The 14,411-nt window shown below is 38.5% G+C and overlaps 1 protein-coding gene across 1 annotated transcript in view; it reads left to right on the top strand.

Annotated features, from left to right (window-relative positions):
- Nucleotides 1-13,889, top strand: part of LOC111867232 (protein disulfide-isomerase A6 homolog) — a 23,985-nt gene extending 10,096 nt beyond the window's left edge. Inside the window, exons 5-8 of the mRNA XM_023856890.2 lie at nt 5,967-6,176; nt 8,495-8,652; nt 10,244-10,402; nt 13,205-13,889. Coding sequence (XP_023712658.1) covers nt 5,967-6,176; nt 8,495-8,652; nt 10,244-10,402; nt 13,205-13,373 — 696 coding nt within the window. The 3' untranslated portion in view covers nt 13,374-13,889. The remainder of the gene's footprint in view (nt 1-5,966; nt 6,177-8,494; nt 8,653-10,243; nt 10,403-13,204) is intronic.
- The last annotated feature ends 522 nt before the right edge of the window (nt 13,890-14,411 follow it).

A 14,411-nucleotide genomic window follows, 5' to 3' on the forward strand; every position in this document is an offset into this window, starting at 1 on the left:
CAGCTAAACTCGTTGGCTTAGTATACTCTGTTCTTGTGACAACAGGCCAGCGAAAAATCTAACAATCTACAGCAAAACCATCAATTATTATGGGCGTTATAACATAGGTGTGCAGCTGGACGAAACATACACGCCGAACCCCCCCAGACGATTTAAATCCCTGACGAAACATACACGACGAACCACGGCAACGGGTTAAAAAGTATGAGAAGTTTCCAGTTGGAGATCTATAAATACCAATAATAGTGAAGTTGTTGGAAGCTACGTTTAACTCCAAAGCACAAATTTCAAGGTCCTTCTCTTTGTTAAATTGGTCTAGATTAATAGTATTAAATTGGATATTCTTATGAACAAGAACACACACACCTCCATGACTGTATGTTTGTCTACAATAGGAAGTACCGACAGTATAGTGATCAAAATTTACTTCACTTATTTCATCAGTTTTCAAGTGGTGTTCCGATAAGCAGATAATTTGAGGTGCATTAAGAGATAATGAATTTAAGAATTCATCAACTTTATTAATAATTCCTCGTATATTTTGATGAAGAATTGTTAGTTTATTTGTATTATAATGATTCTGTAATAATTTGTTAGAAGGATGAATATGGTTCTTATGAACAGTATCATAAGGTGGTTTAGCATTATTCAATTTGATAGTGTTCCTTACAGCTGATTGATTAGCACTTACATCTTTATTCAACGAAGGAATGGATTTACCTGTCTGTGATCTAGAGGTTGACTTTACCATAAAAAATCTTTTTTTGTCACAGGGGCTTTTTTGATTCTACTAGAAGTTCTAGTCTTCAATATGCTAGGATTACCTACTTTTATGTTGCCATTTACAGTACAACTAGTTAAACTTTCTTTATCTAAACGGGGAGTACTGGCTAACCTGTCCAAAATAGTTTCATTAGTTGTTAGATTCTGATTATCTGAAATAGTTAGGGGAGTGGAATAACTAGCAACAGGAGAAGAGGTAACCTGAAAATTGCTATCTCGCCAAGCAAGAGTTATTACTGAGCCCATATCTTCTTTCAACGCTGAATAAATATGAAGAAGTAGATAACTAGAAAGCAACTCTTTACCCAAGCTGTTCAGATGCAATCCATGTGCAGTAAATAGTTGTCTATTGTTATGCATCTCTATTACATTGACATGAGAAAAGATCTTAGCTAGCTTGCATAACTTCCTATTAAAGGCTTGAATTTCACTATTAATATGGGAATTCCTAAGATCATACCTATAAGGGATGCACATTAAGATTGCATTAGTTTGATTAACCCTTTTTACAAAGCTAGTCACATTATAAAATACCTTTTTAAGGTATCTTACATCATTTGACCCACAACACAAAATTAAAAAATCATCCATTGTGAGTTTTTCAGTGTCACTTTTTGCCGACTCCATCACCATTTTTGATGAAGCTCCTGGCTTAACATACCCAGACACTTCAAACTGATCATTCAAAAAAGCTTTCATATGAGCTGCATAACCACGTAAGTGGCTGTCGCCTACCAATAATACTTTATGTTTGCGAGAATTAGAGAATTCCTTTTTATTAACTAGAAGCTTCTGTGAAGATTCCCGCACTACAGATTGTATGTAACTCAGATTATCTTTCTCACACTGCCTAAAGCCATCCTTCTTGTCGAAACAAACTTCACCGTTGATAAGTGTCGGTATGTGGCTAGGTAAAGAACCAATTTTGCACTCACTCCCTTGGTCATTTCTAGATGCAGGAACACTTAGAGCAGGTGGTCGTTGTTCGGGACGATGCTTCATTAATGAATTCTTCACTCCTCTTTGTTCACTGCTCTTCTTATAATAGTTAATATGGCATTGGTTTACCTTCTCCCTCTTCGATGGGACTGTTTCCTCTTCCCTTATCGTAGATTCAGGGAGGTAAGATAAAGCTGAGTATCTGTTGGAGACAGGAACCGGTCGCCGAGCTTGCAACAGTTGATCCAAGTAGCTTTAAAAATTCCTGGCATGTTATATGCCATGTTAGTGCTGCCAGACGTAGAAGCTGATTTATGAAAACAAGACCCAAAACCTAACCTTAGAATATGCCTCAAATATGTCCACAAAGTCAGACTTGGTGTTGTTATAGTTATTGAATTAATTTATGTTAAAGTAGGTGCTGTGTTATTTCAGGATATAAAACATTGATATTTACTGTTACATCTGTTGTGGTTTTCTTGCAAGGGCAGCTACTTGTAGCAAACTAAGGTGCCTGATATTTATATATGGAGGATGAATTTAATCAATGCTGATTGTTTTGCTATCAGTCTAATTGAATTTGCCACTATAATGGTGGTAACCTACAAATGCAAGCTTCCCACACCATGCATTTAAATTATTACAAGAAATCTAAGTCTTTCCACGTTTTCAAATGAATGTTCAGATTCTGAATTTTAATTTCTATTTCCTTCATTTAATTTTTTAGTAATGTTATCTTGCTATTGACACAGAAGAAACTGAAAATGAAGACAGCGACAGTGTGCAAGGCGCAGGTGGTTCTCACCTTGTGATTGGTGTTCATGCATTTATATGGGACGACATGTTAAATTATCAAGGGCAAAGAGAGGTTGCTGCATTTCTGTGTATGTAAAGCAGTGTTCCACAACCTTTTTCTACTCGCTGCACACCATGAAGTATCCATGACTCAACACGGCACACCAAAATGTTATTCCCCTCAGAAACATATGATATCAGACAATTATTTTAAGTACATAACGTGATCAACTTATTACTATAATATTATTATATTGTTATTTTATTATCATTAAACAGAAATCGACTTGTGCATTTATTAGCAATTAATGAACTTTAATTCACTGTAGAGTGTAGAAAATACACTTCTATTACTATTAAAGTAAATACAGTAATTCTACTCATAACTTCAATGTGATACTTGCGCCTGCGTAGCTGCACACAGGCGACTGATCCGTGGTGGAATCGTTGACAACGCAAGTCTCATATCTTCATTGATGGATTTGAGCCACTCCCTCTTTGATGTCTTAATTTCACTTAACGTCGAGAAGCCCAGTTCACACAAATATGTAGTTGAAAACGGCAATAACGCATTAACTTCCATCTCAGAGATAGCCGGGTATCCACTCCTTATTGACAACCAAAATGTATCCAAAGGCACTTCGAGAAGTTTTAGTTTCAATGTTCTGTCTGCTTTTAAATCTGCGAGTTCCTCTTGTATATTAATCGGAAGATGTTCTGAATTCACAACAAATAGATCACGAATGCAGTCAAAATCTTGTATACTCTCTCCAAAATACTTATTGAATTTCTGCTGTAGCATTTCTAACTCTTCTTTAATTGTGTCCATCACCACTTTATTGCCGTCAGCAAGTGGTCATACAGTCGGAGACATCTCAAACGACCCATCTGTAATTCTCTAACTAGCAACAAAAATTGCAAACTACTTCAGAGCACAGCTGTGATAGAACTGAAAGAATTGTAAAATGCGGGATCTCTACTCTTCAAACGGAAGATGTGACTTATTTTTGAAATATTTATAATTTTAAATGAAGTCCAACAGTCGGTGGGTGCATTGTTACAGGAAGAAAGTCATAAAGTTGAAGAAGCTCTAACTGCTAACAAACAGGGGCAAATACCGAAACAGCGTTATAATCCCTGCAGTTTTAAGGAAAAGCATGTACACAGAACATGCGGCAAGCATATGAAAGAAGATGCGAGAAAAATAAAAATAAATCAATAATGAAAACTATGATATAACAACAACTGTGAGTAAATAATTTTCGTTTAATTTCTTAGAATACAACATTACTGTACATAAAGAATCACAGCATGTAGTAAAGAATAAACAAGCATCATCTTATTTATTCAGTGCAGTGGCTGAGAATAAAATACAAGCATATGAAACACGGTAACTGGGATAAAATAAAACGAATAAAATTTGACAATTAATTTCTTACAATAGGTAAAAGTTCGTGTCACACCTTTCACCTTGTGACGGCACACCGGTTGCGGAACACTGATGTAAAGCATTGTGTTTTGAAAAGGACGCAGGGAAGTGGGGAGATAATAGGGAGATTGGTGTCTCATCATGGCCATTAGGGATTGGTGGGCCAGGAAGATTGTACAGATGACCATCTTAAAGGTACCGGAGTGCATGAAAAGTCAGTGAAAACCAATTAATTTTAAACACTTCATCTGAACAGGGAGGACATTGCAGAAATTTCAGGCAAACAATTAGAACAGAGCCATTGGCCCAGTTTCTATGCCTGATTGGAGTGACAGAAAGAATATCATTATTATTTTAACATATGGTGATAAATGACTAATTGTCAGAATAAAGTGAGGGCAAGAAAATATTGTCATGGGTATGTGTGTGACTGTAGACGGTGTTTGGATTGGTGAATGTATTGACCAGTTATACATATGACTCGAAACTACAAGCAATTGCAATGCTATTGCTGATCTACACACTTTACAAATCACTACAGTACATGCTAAGCCTTGGACTTTTATATAGTCTTCCCTATTCGTTGCTTGGTAACAACTCTCACCAGTGGAAATTCTTCAGCTTCTGTGCTCATGTCGTTGCCCGCTGGCTGATACTACTCACAGCTGAACTCATTGCTCTAACTGTCCTGATTGTAACATGTCAGTGTGGACCACGTAGGGAAGACCTTTCTTCTATTGTTACATTTGTGTCCATTGCTGCAGGAACATGCTTACCAAGCCATTGCCCAGTAAGGGCCATGGTGCAGACTGCAGAAAACACCATCCATCTAAGGTTTTGTGCAAGTGTGTTACTGGCATTACCTAGCAACAGCCTCTGTTTACAGAGTCACTGCTTATCAACAGGTCTCTACACCACAGTATGATCGCAATTGGTCTGAAAGATCACTCTCTTTAAAACTACCTCCTGGAAGGAAAGAATCACCAAATGGTATGTCAGATTGTTCATGAAATTGCCGAACAGTACATTTTAAAATCCCATGATGTCTTTTGAGAAGATTCACCAGGAACAGCAGTTGTTCATCTTAACATTCATTGTGGATCTGGTACAGGCACTGCTCATGGAGCGAGCAAGTGAAATGGAAAGAGAAATACCAGGAAGACAGACTCTGGTTAAAAAAGAAAAATAAGTACAGCAAACAGATGTATGCTATGTGCTTCAAGCAAACAACAATATTAAGAATCTCTCTAATCAAACGAGAGAAGAAAGCAGTTGCTGCCATGAAGACCGGCTGGACAAAACAAAAAAGATATAAGTACAGCAAATGTGTGTGCTGTGTGCTTCAGGCAGAACAAGAGAAGAAAGCAGTTGCTGCCATGAAGACCGGCTGGACAGAACAAGAAAGAAATAAGTACAGCAAATGTGTGTGCTGTGTGCTTCAGGCAGAAGAGTGGGAAGGAGGCAGTTGTGATAGTGCACTGATTGTGAATTTGGTTTCAGCAGATGGATGTTTCAAAAAGTACCAGATGAAGCTGTACTATTAAGGTAAAACTACTTGTATTTTTATAGTGTGCAGGGGATATTTCCTCCATGTTTCATTGAAATCCATCAATTAAAGGAGTTACAACTTACAGAGTGAAATGAAACACCATGAAACTGAACTCTGAATACCCAGATAGAAAGTCCTTCCATGGCTCAGTACCATACTGACTGGTATATAGTTGCCTCCACACTGAAGGATTTAAATAGCTGTATCGTTTATAAGTTCTGACTTTCCCATGGTGGTGATTACTCAAATTGTAATCTTTTTGTTTCATATAGTCTTGTTGGCAAATACTGGTGTTTCAGAGGAACATTCTGCCACGATCTTCAACCCTGAAGAAGGAGGCAGCATGTTACTCCAGAACATCTGTATCGATCTACAAGATCACACATTGTCACAGTCCAGAACACCACAGTCTAAAAATTAAAATAAGTTTGTAGTGAAAGCATGGAACTGCTAATGATTCTCTTGTTACAGGTTAAACTTGGGGCTTTGGATGCGACTGTCCATACCATTAAGTCCAACCAGTATGGTGTTCAAGGCTACCCAACTATTAAATTCTTTCCCCCTGGAAAAAAGGATGCCAGCTCTGCTGCTGAATACAGTGGTGGACGTACAGGCAGTGATATTGTTAATTGGGCATTAGAGAAGCTAGCAGAGAATGTACCTTCTCCAGAAATCAAACAGGTACTCTAATCACAGCAGTGTATCGCAATTTGAATAAAAATGCTTATTCTAACACATGCCTGTAATGTCAAAAAATGGTGGAAATATGTAAGGACAAGTCCACCCCTAACATGCAATTATGTAATGTAATAATGGCACTAATGTATGATTGATAATGTGGGTGCAGCAGTATTTCTTCTTGTTTGGAGTGGGATATGAGAATAATGAAGACTAAATTAACATTTGATTTGTATACACAGCACAGCGGGCCAAGAAATCATAACGGACAATATTAAGAATCTCTCTAATCAAGTTACATAGGAGGCACAGCATCGGCCACCTTGAAGAGAGATGACAGGGGTTATTGACACAAACCGTATGGTTTATGTATTTTAATTTTTAACAAAGTTTTTAAAACTTCAAAACAACTTTAAATATCACAAAGTCAATAGAAAGTCCGTCGAGTGTAACAATTTTTTAGGTCACTTCTTTATCACTTTTGCCTTACATGTTTCGGTTTAATAAAACCATCATCAGAGGCACATAGTACAATCATGAAAACACTGTCGTTGTTTAAATGTACACAGTATATATGCTGCGTGGACGCTGCTACAATATGTCGATGTGTAAAAGCACAACACTTGCTAGGATTATTGAATGCACGTTCAACTCTCACATTCCATCTGAAATTGCCCTCAAGTTAAAACGTCGATGTTAAAATATTTAAAAATTTAAAACATTTGAAGTAAAATGTTAGGCTCCTCCTTGTTAATTCATCCCGAAGATGGGAGATGTCAGCTTGAGGTTGTATAGGCTTATGGTTAGATGTTTCCTATGTGCTGTGTGTTGTGAACGTGCATTCAATAATCCTAGCAAGTGTTGTGCTTTTACACATCGACATATTGTAGCAGCGTCCACGCAGCATATATACTGTGTACATTTAAACAACGACAGTGTTTTCATGATTGTACTATGTGCCTCTGATGATGGTTTTATTAAACCGAAACATGTAAGGCAAAAGTGATAAAGAAGTGACCTAAAAAATTGTTACACTCGACGGACTTTCTATTGTCTTTGTGATTGATAGTGTAACGGACCAAAAATGAAACAATTCAAAACTTGAAATATTTCTATAACCAGAAAACTGCTGTGAGTGATAGATGGAACATTGTATACTTTGACATTACATGTGGATTTTGATATGACAACTGTTGTGATAGTGGTTTCTAAAAAGTGTTTGGTACCTCTGAAGATGATCCAAATGGATGGAAACATGTAAGGCTAGTGAATCATCAATTGAGAAAATTGAAATAGTCACATTGGATGGACTTGTCTTTTGTAATTGTAACTAAATTAACATTTTCATTGTCCAGCTGAACCAAAGAGTTGAAGATTTTCTTAAACTTACATAATCTCTTCTACTTGAAGCTGATTGCTAATTAGGTGCTCTGCTTTAGAAGCAAAAGTCTTTGCTGCTCACTCATAAGTGGTCACATATTTATATATGTGTGGGAATAAACTAGTTGACTCACCAAAATTGACAAATGGACCAACACAAGACACTTAGGCCGTGCCATAGCTCAAGTGGTTAGTCGCTGGCTTCCTACCGCGGCAACCCGGGTTCGATCCTGGGTCTGGTCAAGTGGGATTTGTGGTGGGCAAAGTGGCACTGGGGCAGGTTTTCTCCGAGTACTTCGGTTTCCTCTGCCAATCTTCATTCCACCAATTGCTCCACAATCTCCCTCACCTTTCATCTGGGCTGGTACAATAGGCCAGAGGTGGCCACAGTATAAGGGACTTAGTCCCACCCCACTAGCAATAAAAAATGCAAGACGCAGTTTAACTCTCACTAATGCTTGACATATGCACATTACATTATAGGTTGCTCCTAATGCTACTATACACACAACACTTTGATGTTATGTATATAAAAGTGGTTGTGAAACAGCCATTATACCTAACTGCTTAACTGTAAAACTTATGCTGTGGTTGCGGCATGTAAGCCATACATTAATCTGTAACTGTTACATTTTTTCTAACCTAATGAAATTAAATTTAAACAAGTTACTAGATTTATAGTGAAAATAACTGCAGATGGATCCACAAGATCTCAGTTCCTGCACCCATGACATTACACAGGTGTACCGTTAAGTGTATGTATCTAAAGTTGGCACTAACTGTACCGAACAGCGGTGGTTGCTCATTCGGTATAGTTTGCTTGCGGACTAAAACCACGGAGTTGTTTGTTTGTTAAGTGTATGTGTTGTTCATTTATTGGTTGAAATATGCAGAGGAAGAAATATGGTTTGATATACTGAGTAATAATGCTTTCTTGACAGATCATTAATGAAGATACTTTAAAAGATGCATGCGAGGAACATCCACTCTGTGTTGTTTCTGTTCTGCCACATATCTTAGATTGCCAGGCTGATTGCCGCAATGGCTACCTTGACATTCTTCGCAAAATGGGAGAGAAATATAAGAAGAAGATGTGGGGGTGAGTTTTAACATAACTTGGTTTTCTCTGCTTTCCATGTAACCATGTTTCTGTTCACATTCTCATAATTGTATGTAATAATTGTTAATAATAATTTGCATTAGCTTTGTTGTTGTTGAATTTTGTTGATTAAAATGTCTTTATATTAAAACTGGAATATATTTTTCTGTGTCTAATGTTATTAACACACAGACTGATACTTTAGTCATTGGTCGATGTGTAGTAATAACAGTTACATGATTGCAGAATTAGTCTGATGGTGGCCAACTAGGCTGAAACATGTAGAAAAATAAGTGGATGTATGCAGTTGGTCGGTTATATATCATGTTGACAGAATCTCCACGCCTATTACCATACGAGGTACTATCAGAAAGTTTGACTAGGTCAAAAAAGGAATGCTGGCTTAACTTACTCAATTTTGGCTGCCATCTCCTTCAAAATAGTCTCCTTGGGAACATATACAGCAATCCAATTGTTTTTTCTGTGCATCAGAAGCACTGTGGAAGTCATTTTCCTTAATGCTGTTGAGTACCGCTTGCAGTTCCCTTGGGATGTCGGACACTGTTTCAAAGCATCGTCCCTTCAATTTCAGTTTGGGAAACAAAGCAAAATCACAGGGGGCTAAATCCAGTGAGTAGGGAGGATGGGGAACAATAACCATGTTGTTGGTCACAAACTCTGTGGTTTTCAGGGACATGTGGGTGGGTGTGTTGTGATGGAGCAATGCAGCACATGTTCAAATTTTCTGTTAAGCTTTCCTGGCAGAGTCCATAATGGATCCAAATGGTGTCTGTGAGCTCATGGATTGTTCTGCAATGGTCATCGTGGATGAGTTCTCAAATTTTTTCAACATTTTCTGTTGTTGTTGCCTTGAACATTTGTCATGTTCAGCTGACACTCGACCAGCCTTGGAACATGAATGGCATTCATAAACGCTATTTGGCTTAATGAATGTTCTCCAAAAGCCTCTTGAAGCCTTTCAGGGGTTGCAGTAGCTGATTTACCTAGCTTCACACAAAACTTGATGCAGACACATTGCTTGCTTTTGCCATCCGTTGCAGACAAAATGAAACATGAAGTCAAAAAAGCACTCATATAAAAACAGTACATGTTCACAGTGCAGTGTCATGTGGCAGACTGTTGCAGTTTTGAATGGAGGGAGTTAAACACTGGGTTTATTGTTTTTGCATCACTGAATTTGAACCTCAGATGAAGGAAAACCTTAAATCAAGGAATATTAAATAGGAGGAGTTCTAGCTTCTTGGATGCAATGTCATGCAGTCTAGTAGAAGCTCACTGCTTCTTGGTTTCTTACACGTTTTGCTCTTAGAACCTGAAGGTGGAAGCAGTATATTCCACCAAAACATCAGTGTACTTCTTCCAGGCTACACAGCATTACACCACAGAAGACAGCATTATTCATACCAGTTGCTGTGGAAAGCTCAAATCCAGCATTAAATGGGTTTCCACCATATGTCATCATAAACAGTTTGTTTCAGGGAGCTGTAACAAGTTGCAGAAGGGAAGTGTTCTATAGCAATTTTTTATTTTTACTGAAGGGGCTGGATATAATGAGTTATATTTTATACAGGTGGGTGTGGGCAGAAGCTGGTCTGCAACCTGAATTGGAAACAATGTTGGAAATTGGAGGGTTTGGCTACCCTGCTATGGCTGTCATGAACACAAGAAAGATGAAGTACTCAATACTAAGGGGGTCCTTTTCTAATGACGGGATCAATGAGTTCCTTCGGTAAGTCATCGTATCTGTCTGTATATGCAAAAAGAATATGAATGATGTATCTTTGTAAGGCATATATGTATTCAGAACTTGGTAATTTGCACAGCAGTGTGACTTAACCAGTTTGTCATGGACTGTACTCTTTACAGTTCAATTTATACACTACAGAGCTTCTTTTTAGCATTTTTAGACTATAATGGAAACATATGGGTCTAACCATCTATTTCTGCCTCAACCCTGCACCTTGATTAAACTGTAGTAGTCTGCTTGAAGTGAGATTATTAACTTATCTGTTTTGTATAGATGTCCTTTAAGTGGCAGTATTTTGCTATTGGTCGCTGAAACAAGTACTTCTGCTTGGCTTTATCCAGTTATGATTTACAATATTCAAGATGTCTTCTGCTCCTCCAGACCATTTCACTTGTACAGACAGCTCCATTAGAGATGTAACAAGCAGGTGTAAGTCCTGTGAGTGGAACATGAGACTCTTAAGTCGGCAAATTCAATGCTTGCTATTCCCTTCTGACCTGGTACCCATACTTACTCACTTATTCATGGAGCTGAGCCCTTCTTGAGGAGCTGCCAATTCTGCAGCTACTCAAGAATTTCACAGCATTTTATGGAACCCGAAGGTTTGTTACCGTGTTCACAAGAGCCCTCCACTGGTCCCTATCCTGAACCAGATCTATCCAATCCATACTGGCCCATCCTATCTCTCTAAGATCCAGTCTAATATTGTCCACCCACCTACGCCTTGGTCTTCCCTGTGGTCTCTTTCCTTCTGGCTTTCCCACCAATATCCTATACGCATTCCTCGTCTCCCCTATTCATGCTACATGACCTGCCCACCTCATCCTCCTTGACTTGATCATTCTAATTATACTTGGAGAAGAACCTGGTACCCATAGGAGTTGTATTCTTCCAGTGTCATAAGGGATTGGAGGCAATCTCAGACCAGTTTTGAGTTAGTCTGGTTGTAGTCAAATGCTCTTTGTGCAGCATATGTTTCTGCCTGGAGTATGATGGTGTATTGCTGAAGCAGTTGTTTTTGTGTTCATTGTCATCATTGTTCTTATGTTTCTCATTTCATCTTTCTTATATCCAGATGTTTTCCCAAGTATCTGTAATTTTTGCCCCTCAGTGTAGGAGACTGTATTTCACAACCATACAAAATGAGTTCAAAGTTACAAGATTATAACAGTTTCTTAGATGAATAATAAGAAGCAGTTTCTGGTTTTTCCTTCTTCTGATTGTATCATGATCTTCAGTTCTGTTACTTATACAGAGTGTTTCACGACTTTAGGGCATAACTGCAGGAGGTGATTTCCTAGGTCTTTGTGATCAAAAAAGTTCATATAAACATGTGTCAGATTTTGGACGGTTACGGAGTTATGACCATTTTTTCATTCGCATACATGCCCTCGTGTGAACCGTGTCTATCGTCTGGCGTGTCACTATTTTTAGCCAGCTACAGACAGAGTATTCTTGTTAGCTCGACACTTGAGAGGTACCTAAGACGTGGTGGGTTGGTATGTCCAACCACGGCTAGTGTGGCGGCTGCTGTTGTTCAGAACAGTTCTCATCTCGGTGCATCTGTTACGTTCATGATGCCATTTACATTTTCATTTGAGGAGTATGCAGATATCATTTATGTGTACGGGTTTTTGACGGTAACTCAGTTCTTGCCATAGCTGAATATCAGCAATGGTTTCCGAATCGTAGAATACCGAACCAGAGAGTGTTTACTGGAGTTTACCAGGCATTGCGAGATACCGGTAGACTTCCCGGCGTTCGTATTGCAGCCGAGCGTGGTGTTAATGAAGGCGCCAATGAAGAAGGCATTATTCATATGGTACACCGCAGTCCACGTACGAGTACGTGAAGAATTGCCAGCCAGGTCTCCGGGCTTAAGCCCACTGGATTATTGTGTGTGGGGATGGATGAAAGAACTGGTTTACACTGTGAAGGTGGCAACGCGAGATGCTTTGCTTGGTCGCATTCTGGATGCCGCTGACCACATAAGAAACAGCCAGCTGAAGCTGCTACATGCTACCCACGCGGTTCACAACCGAGCGGCAGCCTGTGTTGCGGCCAGCGGTGGCATTTTCGAAAATCAGCTTTAAGCACCAATCAATTCAAATTAAAGGTAATTTCATGAAGCTAACTTTACATCCATACTTCAAATGTATCATGTATTATGCTGGTTTATTATTTTGTTCAGTTTATTGTCAGTAATCGTTACCTTCTATTCTGAGTTTAAAATGGTCATAACTCCATAACCGTCCAAAATTGGACAAATGGTTATATGAAATTTTTGATCACAAAGACCTAGGAAATCACCTCCTGCAATTATGCCCTAAAGTCGTGAAACATCCTGTGTAGTTCCTACATGCTTACATTTTTAAACATTCTCAATTCTTTTTACCCCACTAATTTACTGTGGGGCACACGGTAGCATAGTTGGTTGAGGCAGTGCTAGAAGCTGGAAGGTTGCAGGTTTCAGTCCTGATGAGGTGGATTTTTTTATTTACTTAATTCTTCCAGCCGCACTGTGGCCCTGGGGTTGACTCAGCCTCTAACACAAATGAGTACCAGGAATCTTCCTGGGTGTTAAGGGGCAGCTGGTGCATTAGGCTGACAACCTTACTGCCATCTGTTAGCCAATTGTCTTAATGTGTGGTGGAGCCTTGATGTCTCACAACTTTGGGCCATCATGGCCTGTTACAGGGACAGCTTTACCTTTTTTTAACTTTTACTAATTTGCTGTTCATGTACAGGCATGAAAACGGTTAATTTTGTTCCTTCATTATATAGGGACCTATCATTTGGTCGAGGATCCACAGCCCCAGTTAAAGGCGCATCACTGCCAAAAATCAATCCTACAGAACCATGGGATGGCAAGGATGGAGAATTACCACCCGAAGAGGACATTGATCTCTCGGACATTGTTCTAGATGACATTGACAGCAAGGATGAATTATAAGAGAGTTACAGTGTTAAGTGTGTGTGTGTGTGCGTGTCTGTGTAAAACATTAAACAACAGTGTATGTGAACATTGGTACAGTAGCAGTTGCTTGGATTCATCTGTCATGGTCTGGAAAATGAGTGAATGGTAAACTTAAAATAGAGGGATCAAACAAATATTTAGTACAACAGCTTAAGTATAATTCATTCTAACTGCCATAAAGGAACAGGTGATTAAATGAAATGTGAGTAATGATAGATTTTTTCACCATGATTCTTTAGAGGCTCTTTATTATTCATCTGAATTTGAATGAATTAGCCATACCATGCCACAGTTAAAACGTGTGAACTCTATGCATAAAAGTAGCTTGGAGGCATTTTTGTGGTGGTCAGGAATTCCTGTAATGTTGATAATATTTGTTTATATCCAATAATATGCTTAATTTAATTGTGAACTTCCAATCTTCCATTATTGTATTTCGTAATTGTCTAATGCAGGTGTCTACATTTTTTAAATGCAGTTGTTACAGATGGACTTACTTGTTTTTTCCAGACATAATCTGATAATTAACCCTTTGACAGTGAAACCCTGCCATACAGTTACCTGCTGGAGATATCATACTGCTTGGTGATAATTTCACTTGCACAGAAAAATCTGCAATACTGTCCACAGATAATCTGTCAACGATGGAAATATTTTATGTAAAAGCCTGTTCTTACTTCTGACCATTGGTATGTCACACTTGATGTCATATAGTGACAGAAATTCTATACTGCTTGTTTCACAATGAGTTGATCTCCTGAGTTGTGGCAGTTTAATGGAACTTGAACTGATCTAGTCAGAAAATGGCATGCAAAGAGTTAAGGTCCTTAATACAAGTTAACGTAAAGCTAAGGCTGCTTTCACGTACTCTGATATCATTACTCACTGTTGGTATCTGTGAGGTTAGACACAGGCTTGGTGCAGTAAAAATATTGTAACGTGTTGCGTTACTGAAGACGCCGTTCACATTGTTAACTGGTTTATTTAACAATCTACAAGTAACGGCTACAATTA

The sequence above is a fragment of the Cryptotermes secundus genome, unplaced genomic scaffold (genome assembly GCF_002891405.2).
Source record: "Cryptotermes secundus unplaced genomic scaffold, Csec_1.0 scaffold945, whole genome shotgun sequence".
In the NCBI taxonomy this organism is placed as follows: domain Eukaryota; kingdom Metazoa; phylum Arthropoda; class Insecta; order Blattodea; family Kalotermitidae; genus Cryptotermes; species Cryptotermes secundus.